At 34.3% G+C, this 19885-nt stretch overlaps 1 protein-coding gene across 1 annotated transcript; it reads left to right on the plus strand.

Moving 5' to 3' along the window:
• The first annotated feature begins 863 nt into the window (after window positions 1–863).
• SLITRK6 (SLIT and NTRK like family member 6) lies at window positions 864–7585 on the plus strand. Its single transcript, XM_058682146.1, has 2 exons — window positions 864–1438; window positions 3813–7585. Exon 2 carries the CDS (start codon window positions 3837–3839, stop codon window positions 6357–6359), a length of 2523 nt encoding a protein of 840 aa, XP_058538129.1. The 5' UTR covers window positions 864–1438; window positions 3813–3836; the 3' UTR covers window positions 6360–7585.
• The last annotated feature ends 12300 nt before the right edge of the window (window positions 7586–19885 follow it).

Consider the following 19885-nt stretch of genomic DNA (forward strand, 5'->3'; position numbering starts at 1 on the left):
TTTTGGATGTAAAAAGTTCAGGTACTTAGAATGCAGGTAGAAGGAATGATTTTTTAAAACACAGGCATTTTGGGAAATAAGGAATCTGACAGTTGAGAGTTTTATTAGTGATGATTCAGAAACTTTTGAGAGTTGAAGAAACAAGTAGCTTTATAAATAGAATCTTTTTAGGAAAAAAATGCTCTCTCCAGCTAGTACCATAAAAATCAGGATATTGTAATTTCTACATACTCATTCAACTTGTTTCATTTTACCTGAAAAGACATCATTTCATATTTTGGAGAATGATAAGCAAAATGTTCTATTAACAATAACCATCTGTAATAAAGATTCCTGAATGAATTTCATAGTAATAATATTTCCATTCCAAATAAATATTATCTTAACTGCAAAAGAACCTCATTTCTAGTCTCATTACTGAACATTAGCTGTAGGGAAAGAAATAATGAAGTATACTACTGAGTCTCTGACATGAGGCTTTAAAAAAATTAAATGGTAAATCCAAAACTGAAAATATTGCAGGAAAGTAGTTCACGTGAACATTTTAATAATTAGTGCACCATTTCAACGATAAATACCGGTAAAAAACAAAACCAAAAAAGCAAAACCGAACCTGAAGCAACCATTCTACAGGCCACATGGCTTGCAGCTTTTCTGCACACGTGTGTGTAAACAGTACAGTACTGTGCTAGCTGAGAATTTAACATAATGTGTTAGTTAGCTTTTATACAACGTTTAAAACGGTACATCATTATTTCCATCAAAATTTACTTGCACTCTCTCTGGTATTGAAAGGGAGGGGAAAGGCCATTTGCAGAAAGAGGAGGAGTTGAGCAGTCCCAAGGTGGAGCTGTCTCTTGTGTTAAATGACACTGGCAGGGTAAAGCGCTCTGCTGGGGAAGGGCTTAAAGGCTGAGTCAAAAGCCAAGAAGTCTCTTTATTTACGCCTACCTCCCAGCCCTTGGCAATCTGACTAATAACAAACTGAGCTAACAAGAAAGACTAGAAAGGGAGGAAAGAGAACACTGCTGCAGCTTGGATCTACAACCTAAGAAAGCAAGAGTGATCAATCCCAGCTCTGTGAAACATCTTGTTTATTTCCTGTGTTCAGCAGCTTGCAAATGGTTAACTATATGCAAAAAAAGTCAGCATAGCTGTGAAGTATGCCGTGAATTTTAATTGGGGAAAAAAGGCAACTGCTTCAGGATGATCTAGCATGCACTCTGCCTGAAATATTTTCAATGAAATGCTCAGCATTTGGTCTTTGAGCAGAGGTTTTTAACTTTATGAAGCAATGGGACCTGCCAAAAAGTGAAATTTGAGAAGAAAGTACGTGGTGGTTGGTGTTTTCTTTTTTAGTAAGGAAACTGAATTTACTTTGAACATCTCTTCCAGCTGTGCATTACAGATAACGTCAGGAAGAGTCTCTGCTTTACAGGTAAGATGAATGTTTTCAGGCTTTTCGAATGCCTATTTTTGCATTATCTTAAAGTGATTCAATTTGTGTTGTTTGTCCTTTAAAAAAATAACTTTGCATTAAAAGATATCCAGTTTCATTCCTACTCATGGGCACAACTAATGCTGTAGCAGTTGCCTGTTTTCTCTGAGCAGCAGACAGTCCAACAGCTGGCTGCACAGAGGAGCAAATAATATAAGATGCCACTATTTATTTCATGGCATGCAGTGTGTTGTCGGAAACTAAGTATGTATGCCTTCTGAAGGAGAGAGCACTTCCAAACACCATTGTTGATTTTAAAACATAAGCAGAATATTAAAAGACTCTTTGTATTTTGTAGGCTACTTTTATTATTTCCTGACTTGAAAATACATATTTTTGACCTCTTTAACATTGGATCAGATGTTGTCAATATGGAACCAGTGTTCAAATTTGTGTGCATTTCTGAAAAGATTGCAAACTGTTCCCTAGGACATTTTGAAGAACATAAAATGAATATAAGATTTTAAAAAAATAACCAGAGATTGTCATTTGGAAGTTATTTATTGTTTTCTCAAGATGATGTGACTGGTGAAATGAATAATATTATTTCTTAGTAATCTATGAAGAAGTACTTTTAGTGTTTGTGGAAGCTAATCCACAAGTTGAAGACTCCCAACTACAAACCGTTGGATTCTAAACATAGACTCTGAGCTGTTTAAAATCAATTTCCCCATGGAAACATTTAATCTGCTAACTTTTCCTTCATATAGAAAGGCACTATACTGTTTTATTTCCTCAGCTGCCTTTTACCATTCAGAAACTTCATACTAGATATGTTTTCAATAAAACAATGTATTTTCATGGGATGAAATTTTTTTTTCAGGATTCTTGATTGGGGTTTGGTAATGTTCTATCTGATTGTGAATGTTAATTAGGTTCAAAGTTATTGTTCACATTCCATTAAAAGTAAATAGAAGCAGATACCATTTGGAAAAGTTGAAGAGTTTTGAGATACGGTGTTTATTTACCTTTCAATTTAATTTATATGAATTTAAGATATACTACTTAAAGGAAAGAAATGCCACTAAACACCGCTAGAGTTACATGTATTTATCTTGTCACTGCTGCCTTCTCAGAGTTAAATCTTTTAAAAAATTGCTATTTCAGCTGCATGTCTTAAATTTTTAAGAAGTTGGAATACATGATGCTGTTATCCTGAACTGTCATTTTTTATTCACCTAATTAGAGGTATCCTCAAGTGTTTCAGGATCGTGCAGTTTGTTGTAGAGTTCATTGTTTGTGACTTTAAGCCTTATTATAAAGGAGATCCACTGTTTAATTATGTGATGACATTCAGTGCCCTAAAGCCTATTTTAAGACCTTGTTAGAAAGTCATTTGCTAGAAGTTTATATGAAGCATTGCCTGTTCATTTACAGCAGCTAGAAATGTGTTACAAAGCTCAGCTTTTCTTCTTCAAGGTTATGATATTAACCTCATACATAACAATTTAAAAGCAGCAGGAAATATCCTACCTTTAGAAATTCAGTATACAGTCCGACAAGTGAAATTTTAATGGGCACTCTTAACCATATGTATCTAATACTATCAAGCTTATACAAAGTGCCCTAGACAGCATAGTTAAAATGAAATTCTTTTCATAGTGAACTACCATCTTACATGGTCAGAGACTTATTTTCCTCAAGGTTTTTAAATAGATGATAAAATTAACAAATATCTTGAGCCAATCATCAAAACAGGTTAAAACACAGACACAAGTATTAGATGTTACATTGTAACGTCCAGTTCAAAAATATAAATAAATAAAGGAATTGCATTATTAATGCATATGTGCATACATATATACATACATTTTTTCTAACTCTTTCTAACATTTTTGCATTCCCTACAGTATTCTCTGCTTCTGGCTAATATCATGTATTTGTCTTATATTGTATCCTTCAGCCTTAGATTCATCAACTTTGTGTAAAAAAAAAAAAAATCAGCATCTTCTCAAATACACACCTTTACATCATATCAAAGTACTGATGGCCCAATTAAGCAGCACCTCTCTCGTCTATTAAAATGCAGTTTATTTGGCAAATGTGAATACCACTGATGATATAAAATTTAAAATTCTCCTTGACCTAAATTTTGTATTTTTATCACAGGGCAAGTTCAAAGTAAAGCAAAACATGCTTTTCATAGTATTAGAAAAAAAAATAAAAGAAAATGTAGCTGCAGAAGGTATTCATAGTTTCAGAGTAATATTTTTTTTTCCTTTTGGAGGAAAACCTTCTATTTTGTGATTGTGAGGTTCATCTCCTTCCTCCCTCTGCCCACTAAAGTGCATTGCTATTGCATTTTGTTTTACAGAATCAGATTTCATCACACGACAACATGAAGCTGTGGATTCATCTCTTATATTCATCTCTCCTTGCCTGCATATCTTCACAGTCCCAAACTCCAATGTCCTCGACCAGAGGTTCTTGTGATTCTCTTTGCAATTGTGAGGAAAAAGATGGCACAATGCTAATAAATTGTGAAGAAAAAGGTATCAAGAAGTTATCCCAAATAAGTGTACCACCATCACGACCTTTCCACCTAAGTTTATTAAATAATGGCTTGACAATGCTTCACACAAATGACTTTTCTGGGCTTACCAATGCTATCTCAATACACCTTGGATTTAACAATATTGCAGATATTGAGTCTGGTGCATTTAATGGCCTTGGCCTTCTTAAGCAACTTCATATCAATCACAATTCATTAGAAATTCTCAAAGAGGATACCTTCCATGGACTGGAAAACCTGGAATTCCTCCAAGCAGATAACAATTTCATTACAGTGATTGAACCAAGTGCCTTTAGCAAGCTTAACAGACTTAAAGTGTTAATTTTAAATGACAATGCCATTGAGAGTCTTCCTCCAAATATATTTCGGTTCGTTCCTTTAACCCATCTAGATCTTCGTGGAAATCAGTTGCAAACATTGCCTTATGTTGGCTTTTTAGAACACATTGGCCGGATATTGGACCTCCAATTGGAGGACAATAAGTGGACCTGTAATTGTGACTTATTAGAGCTAAAAATTTGGTTGGAAAACATGCCTCCACAGTCTGTAATTGGTGATGTCGTCTGCAACAGCCCTCCATTTTTCAAAGGAAGTATACTAAGCAGACTGAAAAAGGAATCAATTTGCCCCACCCCACCAGTGTATGAAGAACACGAGGATCCATCAGGATCATTACATCTGGCAGCAACTTCTTCAATGAGTGAAAGTCACGTGTCAACCAAAACCACACCTCTTTCAAAACCAACCACCAAAGCACCAGTTTTGATACCCTATATTACAAAGCCATTCACTCAACTCCCAGGACCCTACTGTCCTATTCCCTGTAACTGCAAAGTACTATCCCCATCAGGACTTCTAGTACACTGTCAGGAGCGCAATATTGAAAGCTTATCAGATCTAAAACCTCCTCCACAAAATCCCAGAAAGCTTGTGCTAGCAGGGAATATTATCCATACATTAATGAAGTCTGATCTAGTGGAATACTTCACTTTGGAAATGCTTCACTTGGGAAATAATCGTATTGAGGTTCTTGAGGAAGGCTCATTTATGAATCTGACAAGATTGCAAAAGCTCTATCTAAATGGTAACCACCTGACCAAATTAAGTAGAGGCATGTTCCTTGGTCTCCACAATCTTGAATACTTATATCTTGAATACAATGCAGTTAAGGAAATATTGCCAGGGACCTTTAACCCAATGCCTAAACTTAAAGTCCTCTATTTAAATAACAACCTCCTGCAAGTTTTACCACCACATATTTTTTCAGGGGTTTCCCTAACAAGGATAAACCTGAAAACAAACCAGTTTACCCATCTCCCTGTAAGTAATATCTTGGATGACCTTGACTTATTGACTCAGATTGACCTTGAGGACAATCCCTGGGATTGCTCCTGTGACCTGGTTGGATTGCAACAATGGCTACAAAAACTAAGCAAGAACACAGTAACAGATGACATCCTCTGCACTTCTCCAGAGCACCTGGACAAAAAGGAATTAAAAGCATTAACTAGTGAACTTCTTTGCCCTGGTTTAGTCAATAACCCATCCCTGCCAACTCAAACTAGTTACATGATTGTCAGTACCCCTGCAACCACAACTACAGCTGATACTATTTTGAGATCACTTACTGATGCTGTACCACTCTCTGTTCTAATACTAGGACTGCTGATTGTGTTCATAACCATTGTGTTCTGTGCTGCAGGGATAGTGGTTCTTGTTCTCCACCGCAGGAGAAGATACAAAAAGAAACAAGCTGATGAGCAGATGAGAGACAACAGTCCAGTCCATCTCCAGTATAGTATGTATGGCCATAAAACAACTCACCACACTACTGAGAGACCCACTGCATCACTCTATGAGCAGCACATGGTGAGTCCCATGGTTCATGTCTATAGAAGTCCATCCTTTGGCCCAAAGCATTTGGAAGATGAAGAAGAAAGGAATGAAAAAGACGGAAGTGATGCGAAACATCTCCAAAGAAGTCTTTTAGAACGGGAAAATCATTCACCACTCACAGGGTCAAATATGAAATACAAAACCACAGACCAATCAACTGAATTTTTATCTTTTCAGGATGCCAGTTCATTATATAGGAACATTTTAGAGAAAGAAAGAGAACTTCAGCAACTGGGAATCACAGAATACCTAAGGAAGAACATTGCTCAACTCCAGCCTGACATGGAGGTACATTATCCTGGAGCCCACGAAGAGTTAAAATTAATGGAAACTTTAATGTACTCAAGGCCCAGGAAGGTATTAGTGGAACAGACTAAAAATGAGTATTTTGAGCTTAAAGCTAACTTACATGCTGAACCTGACTACTTAGAAGTCCTGGAGCAGCAAACATAGATGGAGAGATTGGGGCTTTTGTAGAAATGCTGTGATTCTGTCTTAAGTCCAATCCTTGTAAATAAGTGCCTTACATGAGTGTGTCATCAATCAGAACTAAAGCACAGCAGTAATCCTATGGGAAAAAAAGAAGAAAAAGAAACTCAGGGATCATTGGGAGAAGCCATTGCATTGTCTTTGGGCAATTTTGCCTACCCCCGATAAAATAAATCCTTGCATGTAAATCATCCAAGGATTATAGTAATATTTCTCCATATACTTAAAAGTGTTTCAGAAAAGTCCTCTTGCACATCTAAGAGGGTTGAGTCTTTAAGCAACCCTTATTTTCTTGAATTACTTTACCAGTGGATGAAATAGAATTGGGTTTTGTCATTTAAAAGCTATAACTGTATATGTAGTTATTATAATATGTAAGGAATATATTGTTTATATAATCAGTATATACCACAAAAATGTACATTGTCAGATACACCTAATTTTCTTGAAATAAAGGCAAAAGGAACTGGAACTTCAAAATTACCACTAGTAATAGTAAAGAAAAAAATAGAAGGTTGAATTAGTAAGCTATGAGGAGCCCAAGACTTCAAAGTTTTCATTTGAGGGTTAGAAAAATACCACTGCTATGCTTTCTGAATTTGAAAATAGGAGTGATTAATAGTTCAGGTGGATAAATAGGCAAACTTTTTTGGTTTTTCTGCACATTTTGTGTGGACAATCTTATTGTCAATGCTGCTGTGAACTAAGGTATGTCATTTGTGCTCAAAGTTCATTTTTTTTCCTTGGGATATTTTTAAAATGCTACTGATACTCAATTGTAAATATGATTAGTGCATAAATTAAGTTTAGTTTCTTTCATAGCATTAATCCTTTGTAAATTTGAATGACCATGATAGAAATATGTTTCTTGTGGCAAGTAATAATTCACAGGTGTAAAACAAATAGGAAAAATTGTGTTTTTAAAAATCTTTATTGATGTAAACTGATAGTTGCCATAAATTAGTAGCAAAAGGCACGTCTAAGGGTAAGTGTTTTAAGTTGCCTCAGGAGTGGGACAATGTAGCTTTATTTTACAAGAAAGTATAGCTAGATTTCTATGAACTATTTATTCTGTACAGTTTTGTATATTTTTGGTTCACAAAGGTAATTATTCTTGGGTGCCTTTCAAGAAGATTAAAAATACCACTCACGACAATAAAAATAAAATGAAAACTCTCTTTTTAAATGAACTTTCTTCAATTAGTTTGATTTGTAATTCAATCAAGTCAGGATTAACGCAAACACACGCATGCACTGGGGTACATGCATGAGAAGGAGATTTCTGTCTGTTATCTACACAGAAGCTTCTTGTTCACTATCTGCAAAAAGGCCATTCTGTGTCTGGGTATGATTGACATGGAGCCAGACCTAAGTCTGACCAGTAGTTCCCCCTTTCCAGCAGATTGTTTTCCCACTGACTACAAATGAAAGTGATTTATTTTTCTTCTTTCTGATTATAGAATCAATGACACAGCAGATTTCCACAAGGCAAAATAGAATTAATCAAGGTGATCTAATTCTGTTTTCTGAACACCATGCAGATCCATGCACAGGGTTAGTAAGGAACATATTTCAAATTAGAAAGGACTTTTTCTAATTTACCTACTACTATTTTAGTGATTCCTGAATGTTCTATTAAATGTTTTGGTTTCAACACCAACTGTCTGCAATACTAGCAAATTATACATTATTTCCTTGATTTTGAATAAGAAGCCTTTTTGCTGATAAAGACAGTAAGGGTCTGTACTTCCTGGTATGAAACCTAATTATGAGTATGCTGTGATATCATAACACTAGGTTTTCTTTTTTACTAAAAAAGTTTTTAATGTTTATTTATTTTTGAGCAAGAGAGAGAGAGAGAGAGGACAGAGTGCGAGCAGGGGAGGGACAGAGAGGGAGAGGGAGACACAGAATCTGAAGGAGGCTCCAGGCGGAGCTGTCAGCACAGAGCCCAATGGGGGGCTTGAACTCACGAACCATGAGATCATAACCTGAGCTCAAGTCTGACTTCAGCCACCCAGGTGCCCCACTAGGTGTTCTTTTAAATCATTGCATATATTAACAGAAAACAATAAATGATTATGTATTTAAAGAGTTCATTGAAAACCTAAATTTCTCTACTAATGCGCAAGGTTGGAAAGAACAAAGATGAGAATTCTTAGTGAGTTACACTCATTAAGGGAAAATCTTTGTGTATATGGGGTGCTATATATATTTATCCACTAAAAAAAAATCAGCACAATAATGACTAAAAGTTACATTCTAAAGACAAAAACAAAGCAAGAGGAGATTTCATGTTATTGCACTACTTCTATTCACTAGAGTATTTGCCAATATTATCTGATTCCAATCAAGTGCATAGAGGTATTAGAAAGACTTAAAAAATTCCCATGCCTGGAGGATCCTTGGAATGGATCCATGAATGCAGACAGAGACATGTCCTTAGGAACATTCTTGTTTTTTAGGTGAGGTAATTTTTTTAAGCCTTTCATTGTTAATCACCTAAAGTAGTAATATTCATTCTCCAACTTATATCAAGATGGAAGAAAGTTATATATTAAGTCATGTAAATATATCCTCCAAATTAAATATAACTTCAAAACTAAAATCCGGTGGGAGTCTGGATTAATGTTGTAGAAATCATTATGATTTCCAAAGGGTAACAAGTTTTATTTTTATTTTTTTAAGTTTCTTTATTTATTTTGAGAGAGAGAGAGAGAGCACTGGGGTGGGGCAGAGAGAGAGGGAGAAAGAGAAAGAGTCCCAAGCAGGCTCCACACTGTCAGCATAGAGCCCTATGTGGGGCTTGATATAGGGCTCCATGTAGGGCTCCATGACAGGCTTGAACTCAGAACCATGAGATCATGACCTGAGCCGAAATCAAAGTTGGACGCTTAACTGACTGAGCCACCCAGGTGCCCCACAGGGTAACAAATTTTAAAGGCTTAAATGTTTCAGTCATAATGGGATCTGTCTTGTGTGATTTGCTTCCCTACTACAAGTAGTTGAGAGTTGAAACAGCCAGTGATGGTCTTTAACTCTTAATGGGTCATGTGACCTGTGATAATCACTTAGAACTTTGGTGATTTTACCTGCATGTTCTATTTCTTCTCACTCCTACTAAAGATACACTTTTATTATAGTCCCTGTTTGATTATTTGCTTAATTAAATGGCCAGTGTGTTTTCTTTCTTTAATTGTTAGATTCAAAGTCCCAAGTCTGAATTCAGTATCCCCAGCCTTATTCCCATGTACCTTGACATTCTAACAATTAAACCAACAAAATAAACTTATAATTATCCTAGTTTTTTTTCTTGATGTACATGGAAGTTACAGTTTTCTCACTGCATATCAGTGCAGCTTCTGATTTATGTCTGAATCTTGAATTTTTGTAGGATAGTGATACTAGTGCATAATCATACAGGATCAAGTCTTTTTAATGTGTCAACCTGTTAGACATAGATGGCATTAATCCTTACTTAAGAAATCATTTGTCACTAAATAACCATGAAAATTCTTACTGCAAATATATGAAAGTATTCTTCAGATAATCTTCCATTGCTCTCCAAACTGGATGGAGATTTTATAATACATGTAAGAAAGGATTATATCAGTAATGTTGATTCTCCATTTTGAATCATCTTTATAACATGGAAGAAGAAAGCCTGTCTTTACAACTCTAGTAGTAAGTAAACTGAAGTACCAGCTAAATGGCCTTTAAGCTGCCTTGATATTTTCACCCACTTAATTTAAAAGGCTTACACTTTGATCTAGGATTGAAAATGTGATATGAGTATCCCCTTGTCATTAAACACAACTTTTAAAAATATAAATAAATAATAAAATAAGATTGAGTCTTAATATACATGTAATTTATTTTGTACTTTTTTTCTTTAAGTTATTTCTTATTTTTATTCTTCTATGGTAACTAATGTACAAACATTTGAAAAAGATGATGGATACTACTAATTTGAAGAATTGACAATACACATTTTTTAATATAAACAGACACAAATAAATAAAGAAAGCTCAACAAATACTTCCACATGTAAGACTTTGTACATAATTATCATTGGAGACTATTCTCTACGTGAAAAGAAAATTATCCATGTGCATTAAGTGCTGACTATTTGGGAAGAGAGGTTTAGATCTCTCAGTAATTAAGAAATGTTTCTACAATGGATTTAAGGACTCCTCTATATTTCTTTTCCATGAACGTTTTTATTATACAGGCATAAATGGCTGCAGTTCTCTTCTTGAGAAGATGGGGGATTATAAAACCTTGTTCTTGATAAGAAAGGAGACAATTACAAGTCTGTCTCAAGAGGAATGATCCTATATCTGAGCACCCATATCGACTGATCTCATTGATAAGGAATGGATAACTTATTAAAAACACAATATTCCTTTTTGCATTTTCAATTCCATACATCTGTTTCATCTGTTTCAAGATTCCCTGAGGTTTTTAACCATAACTGTCTCTAATTAAAAGTTCGATATAATAGTTTATCTTTCAATTACAAGAGTTATATTATTAAAACTATATTGTTTAATAAATTTCTGTACTATATGGAAATAAACACCAGTATCTGTTTTATAGAATGCAACTAGTTTTTAAAAGAGGAATTTATGTTGACTATATATACATTCGTTCTTATGTATATGTAATATAGAGGAGACAGCCAGATGTAGAATTCTCTTCTAGCTGCTTTGAAAGTGTAATCAAAACTAGACAAGTACTCTTCTGTTTGTAAATGTCTTTCAGAAGATTAGTGAAGAATAGAAACAATGCAAAACAACAAATTGATCACACACACAACACACAAACATTCATGTATTTCCAATTAAAATAACTTACAATTGTACACCTTTTAAATAGAGTACTTTTGTCTCATAATTTTAAAACAGAAAGCAGAAGACCTTCCACAAGTAGTTACTGCCTCCTACATATCTTAGGTTCCATCAGTTAGAAAAATCAGTAATCTGCATTTAAGTAAGGTATTTTGACTTGCTCACTTAGTATAAAAATCTCTGGTCAGGGGCGCCTGGGTGGCGCAGTCGGTTAAGCGTCCGACTTCAGCCAGGTCACGATCTCGCGGTCGTGAGTTCGAGCCCCGCGTCAGGCTCTGGGCTGATGGCTCGGAGCCTGGAGCCTGTTTCCGATTCTGTGTCTCCCTCTCTCTCTGCCCCTCCCCCGTTCATGCTCTGTCTCTCTCTGTCCCAAAAATAAATAAAAAATGTTGAAAAAAAAATTAAAAAAAAAAAAAAAATCTCTGGTCATTTAATTGTCATGTCATTATATTTGGCATTATAGGTGGACTTGAACAGATTGTACACACAAAATATCATTTTTTGCCCCAATTAATGCCTTCAATTTTAAATTCAGTGTTATCAGTGATGAAATCACCACTAGTGAATGGATGATAAGTGTGTTTTCATCCCATTACTTAATGGTATAAGCAATACAAAGACATATAAGCTCCTGTTACCATGTTTTATGATTCACATGTATCATAAGGCAATACATGGTAGAATAAGAAAGTTAACAATAGAGTTCAGAGAAGTCATGATTCTAGAAGAATAGGATCAATTTAAATGCTACATATGATTTCATCAATTAAGATTTTCATAGACACATTTTGGGCCTATTCCTGGCATTCTGCAGTACTTTACCGGGGAAGACATTGTATTATGACAAAGCAGACACATTTCTCAGATATCAGAACATCATAAATTTCTAGAGTTTATATATTCTATTTTTTTATTTAACAAATAAAAGGTTTGAAATATTTGTCCTGTATTATATAACTAGTAAGAGTAACAAGATCAGAATTGGAACCCTGTTTTATTGTTGTTATTTTATTGGGTTTTGTTTTATTCTCAGGGCTGTGGTCTTCATCAGACTGTCATAACCATGAATATTTATAGGCCATATGGAGACACAGAAATGTATGTCTTTGCTTCTGTATTTAGGTAGTACACTCTTTTTCTAAACATTTAATTGAAAGAAAAATCAGACATTTCCGTAACTCTGGACATATATCATGTAACTGTAGATTGTTCAAAATGACATATAAGCACATTCTAGATACAGGTGGAAAAATGCTAAATGATTTACTATATTGAACAACATGTGCACATGGCAGATAGAACTCATAATGTAGTTTATTTTTTCAAATTCAGAATAATTAATTACTATTTATCAATAGTCTACATATTTTTAAACACAATTTAGTATGAGTTTACTTTCTCTTCTATCTCGTAGACTTAAACATTGACAAAGAAAATACATACAGATAGTTTTCATGATGCATTGCATTAATTAAAAACTTCATGTATAAACATGTAACTTAAATGTTGTTAGAATTACCTTACACATAGAGATTGTGGTATCAGATATTTTCATTATTCTATTTTTAAGACCTCTACTTGCAACAACAAAACAACCTTTGCCAGTGCTTGTAAGTTAAAATAAAGATCATCAATTCAGTAAATATATCATTTGAATCCTAGAGAAACAACTTTATAATTTGAGGAATTTTTTAATTATTATTTTTTATTTATTGTTTAAGTTTATTCATTTTGAGAGGGGCAGAGAGAGAGGGAAAGAGAGAGAATTCCAAGCAGGCTCTGTGCTGCCCAATAAAGGGTAAAGACCCATGAACCGTGGGATCATGAAGTGAGCCGAAACTAAGAGTCAGATGCTTAACAGATTGAGCCACCCAGGCACCCCTTATTTTTTCTTTCTAAATAAACTTCAATTTTAAGGCGTTTTTTGGTTCACCACAAAACTGATCAGAAAATAAAGGTCTCACATACCTCTTGGCTCCACAGAAGCCTGGCTTGCCCACCATCAACATTCCCTACCAGAGTGGTACGGTTATAGCAATTGATGAATATACATTGTTTCATAAATATCACCCCAAATTCCATAGTTCGCACTATAATTCACTATGGATGCTGTGCATTCTATGAGTTTTGGCAAATTTACAATGATATGTATCCACCAGCATAATGGTATGTATCCTCCATTATAGTAACCTAGAGCATATTTTCACTCCCCTGTAAATCCTCTGCTTTGTCTAATTCTTCCACCCCTCAACAATTACTGATCTTTTTACTATTTCCATTCATAGTTTTGCATTTTCAAGAAAGTCATAGAGTTGAAATCATAGTATGCAGCCTTTTCAGATTAGCTTGTTTCACTTAATAATATCATTTAGGTTTTCTCCATGGCTTTTTATGGCTTAATACCTTATTTCTTTCTAGTGCTGAATTATATTCCATTGCTTGGATATACCACAATTTATTTATCCATTTTCCTACTGAAGGACAATTATAGTCATTTCCAAGTTTGAGCAATTATGAATAAAGCTGCTATAAGCCACTTAATAAGCCACTTGGGTGGCTCAGTTGGTTAAGCATCTGTCACTTGATTTTGCTTAAGGTCGTGATCTCACGGTTCATGAGTTCAAACCTTGAGTTGGGCTCCGTGCTGACAGCGTGGAACCTGCTTGGGATTCTCTCTCTCCTTCTCTCTCTCTCTGCCCCTCCCCTGCCCTCTCTCTTTCTCTCTCTCTCCCTCTCTCAAAATGAATATACTTTAAAAAAAAACACACACAAAAATAACAAAAACAAAAATAAAAATATATGTATGTTGGGTTTTATGTGGACATAAGTTTTTAACTCATTTGGGTAAATACCAACTAGCACAGTTGCTGGATCATATAATAACATTTGTTTGGTTTTGTAAGAAACTGCCAAATTGTCTTCCAAAGTGGCTATAACCATTCTTCATTCTCATCAGCAGCAAATGAGAGTTTCAGTTGTTCCACAGCCTCCCCAGTATTTGTGTTGCGAGTATTCCAGATTTTGGCCTTTCTAATAGGTGTGTAATGATATTTCATTGTTGTTTTAATTTGTCTTTCCCTGATCACATATGATGTAAAGCATTTTTTGGCATATATTTTTGTCATCTTTATATCCTCTTTGGTTGGGTGTCTGTTAAGTTATTTGGCCTATGTTTTTAAGTTTATTTATTTATTTTGAGAGAGACAGAGAGAGAGTAAGTGCTAGCAGGGGAGGAGCATAGAGAGAGAGAGGGAGAGAGAGATTCCCAAGCAGGCTCTGTGCACTTGGGCTGGACCTGTAAGCTCATTACCGGAGCCGAAATTAAGAACTGGATGCATAACCAACTGAGCCACCCAGGTGCCCTGGCCTATTTTTTAATCAGGTTTTTTCTTATTGTTGAATGTTAAGGGTTCACTGTATATTTTGGATGACAGATGTTTATCAGATATGTTTTTTGCAAATATTTCCCCTAGCCTGTGGTTTTTCTTCTCGTTCTCTCTACAGTATGTTTTATAGAGCAGAGGATTTTAATTTTATCGAAATCCAGCTTGTCATTTTTAAAATATAGATCATGCCTTTGATGGTATCTATAAAATCATCACCATGTTTTAAATCACCTAGATTTTGTCTGATGTTATCTTCTAGCAGTTTTATAGTTATGAGTTTTATATGTAGGCCTACCATACATTTTGAGTTATTTTTGTGAAAGGTAAATCTAGATTTTTTTTTTCATATGTGGATGTCCATTTGTTGCAGAGACTACATGAAGGATTTTAAAATCACATACAATTTATGGGGTGCCTGGGTGGCTCAGTTGGTTGAGTGTCTGACTTTGGCTCAGATCATGATCTCATGGCTTGTGAGTTCAAACCCCACATTAGGCTCTGTGCTACAGCTCACAGCCTGGAGCCTACTTCAGATTCTGTGTCTCCTTCTCTCTCTGCCCCTCCCTTGCTCACACTGTGTCTCTCTCTCTTTTTCAAAATGAATAAACAGTAAAAAAAATTTAAATCACATACAATTTAAAAATAGTTTATTTATAATATAATTCATTTTAGTCTTTATATTTAATATTTGAGTACCATTAATACTATGTATTATTGCATGTCTAAAAGAGTATAACATTTAAGAGAGAAAAATGTGAAGTTACAAAGATTAGTATTGTGTAGTTACAATGTTAAAACTGAGCTTAACTGGACTTTCCTTAGCAGTGATCTTTTATAAGATCTACCCATAAGTAAATTATACATAAGTGATAAAGTTATCTAAAATTTAGTGTTAGCCTATCTATACTCAGTTGTACATGCTTTATATATATTTAGTTTAGGCCTCATGCCAAACATGCAAGTAATGTCATTACTACCATCTTACCTGTAGGTGAATGAGGCTCATGAAATTAAAATGCCCAGAGTTAAACACAAAGTAGTGCTCAAGTTCAGATTTCCCTCACTTAGAAAATTCCAGCTTCTACTGTCTTATCATTCCTCATCTTACGATGATCTTAAAAAAACATTTCAAAATCTGTTACCATGTCATTTGAATGGGTTAAACACTATATTATTCACATTTGCAAACATCATACTTTTTCATCACATTTATCATATTTTAATTTTGAATATGTTTGTTTAGCTTCCACTCATGCCTTCAACTTATCAATATAAAAAGTAATCTTTGATATTTCAGAGACCTGAAGTCTCCCTACATGTGTTGACATTTTATTTAATTTCAAAAAGAAGTATTGAGAAACACATGTATTTCAGACACTGGTGAATCACTTCAATAAAGATTCTTCATCATTCACACCTTCAACATTATATTTGTGATATATATGATAACACAGGAGTAAATTTGCCTAATTTAAAAAATTTGATTCATGTAGGTAATTAAGAATAAACAACAAAATTTGCTGTATAATGAAGAGCTTGGTTTCCATTTATAAAATACATGTCCTGATTCCTTTGGATTTTTAACCCTATTGCCTGTTTCCTTTTTCGTCAGAGACACATCCATAAACCCTACTCTAGGCAATGCTTATACACCTTCATTAAGAAGGAGGTCTTGATTTTTCCACACACCCCACATTATGCTATAGAAATAGTCACAGTTTTATTCTGTCTTCTCTACCGTAGATGGGCAGCCAAAGGCATGCAAGTAATGCATAGCATGCCTGCTGGTTATAAGAATATGCAGGTCAAGTAAGCTCCACCCCCATGCCCTCCCACACACCCACCCTGAAAGTAGATTCTCTCCCACATTTTAAATCCTATGTCTTTCATTCATCACCTGCCTCGGAACTTGTGGGAACTCTAAACTTACCTATCTGGTTTCCCATGATGGAATCAGCAATCCTTAGGAAACAATTCCTAATAGGTATTAAAAACAAAATGGAATAGAAAGAGTTTATAAAGGTCAGTTTGTAAAAGATTATAACTTGAGGATGAAAAGTAGGAGGTTGAGAAATTGGATGAAGATGGTCGTTTGATTCCTGCTTCCTTGTATTCTTGGTCCTTCTCCATGCTTGATGCCTCTTTTCCCGTCATGTGATTATTAGCCTCCCATAGCCAAATGGTTGCCAGGGCTCCACGAAGGTTCATGCTCTGGCATCCCTTGGGACAAGGGTTTTACTCTTTTATTTTTCTCCCTAAGTGGATTGATTTTCCTCTTTGAATTGTTGCTGTTACCTCCAAACTAAAACAAAACAATCAAAACAAGTTATCTCAACTACAGCCACACCAAGATGTGGGCATTTTAGGAGGTTTATCAGCTGAAAAATCATATGAAGCTTTAAAACATGGAATTTCAGATAAAATAATAAAGTAGCCATTTCGAGAGTAAAAGGAAGATGCTTTGAGAAGAGCAAGCCATAGGCTGTTTATAATCCTATCATCAATCCAATCCCTAAATCTTACTTGACACAATTCTTTAAAAGATAAGTTTGCTCAGGATAATTCACCTCAGAAACATGTGCTTTGTACAGCCACAATGATACAAAAGAAACATGGCTTATCAAAATTTGAAAACTTTCTGCAACCCACTCATATTTTAATGTTTCAATTTTTAACTAATGTATTATTTCTTGTTCAGTAATGAAAAAGTTCCCCTCTGTAAGATGGGTCTGGATCACTGATAATTCAGTTAAATACAATATTCCTAAACAGGTAGGTAATTATAAAATGATATATCTAGCATTTTAAGTGGATGGGTACTCCAAGAACATCAAGTCTAGTGTCTATCTAAGTAAATAATTTCTGTCTACAAAACCTTGATAATGTGATACTAGAATAATGTGAAAAGAACATCTACTTCAGGGTCAGAAAGATATGAATTCCAATTCGACTTCCTTGGTCTATTACATGACCTTGAGCAACTTATTTAACCTATAGGAGTCAAAGTGTTTTCATAAATGGAATAATAACTTACTTTTCAGAGTTGATTTTATTGTTTATTAACACATATAAAATAAATCTTCTGCTTGTGCATTTTCAGGAAAGTTTAGAGATAATTGTACTGTAGCAGTGGAAAAGCAGCTTTTTTTTTAGGAAAAACAGTTAGATTCTCTGAATTTCATATCTCCTATTTTTAAAATGAAAAAAAATAATAGTATTCTAATAATTTTAATATTTTTGAAAACTCATTGAGGCACTCTATGTAAAGGGAATTTGAAAGAATTCAGCAAACTATGAATATTCATTTTTAACTCCCATTGAGAATTTACTAGGACTAATTCTTAGAAATTCCTACCTATTTTCAATTCCAATATTCCTCCTTAACACAGCTAACTCTTAACTTTATTTTCCATATGATAGTTCATTATATATTTTAAAGAAGATCATTTTATCTATTTTTATTTATTCCGATAGTACCGTTTACCTAGGATCATTTACATAATGCCATTTGCCATAATACCCTTTATAGTAAAAGTGACAGTTTTGTTTTGTTTTGTTTACCATATGTGTAGTCTAGCTTCAGTACTGAAAATACATTTCTTTATGAACTACATAGTTATTTTTCTTTAACAAATTCAGATGGAATTTAGTAAAATACACACACACATGAAGTTAGGAAGGAAGTTGAAAGAAAAAGATAAAAAGATGTAATTCTTACTCCTTTTCTATTCAAAAAGATAAAGCAACATATTTTTTTTAACTTACCACCTTTAAATTACTGTGTATACTTTCTAAATAACCTGTTTTTTGTTTTGTTTTGTTTTTAAGTAAGCTTCAGGCGTAGCACAGAGACCAATGTAGGGCTTGAACTCACAAACCTGAGATCAAGACCTGAGCTGAGATCAAGAGTCAGACACTTAACTGACTGAGTCACGCAGTCACCCTTAACCTGTTCTCTTAAATAAAATTTTGTATCTTTTTGTTTCAACTGGATTCAAATGATAAATACATTTCTTTGTGATGAATCCCTTTCATATATATTCATATGGAAATCAGGCAAAACACCCACAATTTAGAAGGAATATGTGAAATATATGACAGTATAAAACATACGACAGTATGAAAATATGACAGTAATATTAGAATAATATGAGAAAAAAAGTCACTTGTCAGGAAGTTTACACTTAGTGAATTAGGAAGGTGTTTGCCCTATGATAGAAAGAATACCTGCATGAAAGTGCTGTGTGTCATTGCTGCAATAACACAAAACAACAACAAAAACTGGAAATAACTGATTTCTAAACTAGAGAATGTGATTTTCTTCCTAGCCCTCATATTGTGTTATGCGACATGGAACACAGAATCCAACAAAATAGGGAAAATGAAATCTTAGTCTCAGCACTTCTTGGGATGACATTGAAAAATGAAGTATTTAGCAAGAAGGCACATGCATCTATGTGTTAATGTATGGAAACATGTGAAATAACCTCAGAATAAAGTTTCAAAATTATATTTATGCAGCCCCAGGTCTAAAAACACATTCCTATTGATGTCTAAAGGATTCACGATGAAGTAATGTCCAACCCATATCTTACAACATATCCGGATGCGATTAGACCTCTCAGTTTTACTACAGGATCATAGTTCACCCAATAATTTCCTATTGCTTTTGTTAAAGTTAATACTGCCTTTCTGTATTCTGACTACTCTTCTCAGTAGAGTTCCAGATTAAAGGAGCACACTATATTTGAGTTTCTTTAGCTTTTTTCCTTCTACAATACTTTTTTTTTTAACCCCCGAGGAATAGAATTCTACAGGAAACTAATTACAAGTGACCTTGACCTTTTCACTTGAAAATTAACTTCTCTGATAATCAGTCTTTTTGCTTTGAAATTTAGTAAAATAATAATGCAATGACACATAATTGTGTAATTAGTATAAAGTTCAAAGGAAACATGAATTGATCTAGGGCTGGCTAGTGTTTCATCTTAGGGTATTGAATCCTTTCAAAAGAATTTTTTTGTTACCCTTCTTTTTAGCGCATGAGTCACACATACAGCAACAAGACATCAAATAGAATTAAAAAAAGCATTTAATTGTTGGAGCTCTCAACATTTTTTGAAGACTCAACCTTTTGCGACTCAATCATAAGAAATGTGAAGTTATTAACTGATATATGAAGATATGTGAGGATCTTATTTGTAGATCTTATTTGGAGAACAATTATTGGTTAGAGAGATTAAATGAATATAGT

This window comes from Neofelis nebulosa, chromosome 1 (assembly GCF_028018385.1).
Source record: "Neofelis nebulosa isolate mNeoNeb1 chromosome 1, mNeoNeb1.pri, whole genome shotgun sequence".
In the NCBI taxonomy this organism is placed as follows: Eukaryota; Metazoa; Chordata; class Mammalia; order Carnivora; family Felidae; genus Neofelis; species Neofelis nebulosa.

Excerpts from the sequence above, each read along its gene's own strand:
- SLITRK6 (XM_058682146.1), top strand. The coding sequence starts at position 3,837 with ATGAAGCTGTGGATTCATCTCTTATATTCATCTCTCCTTGCCTGCATA.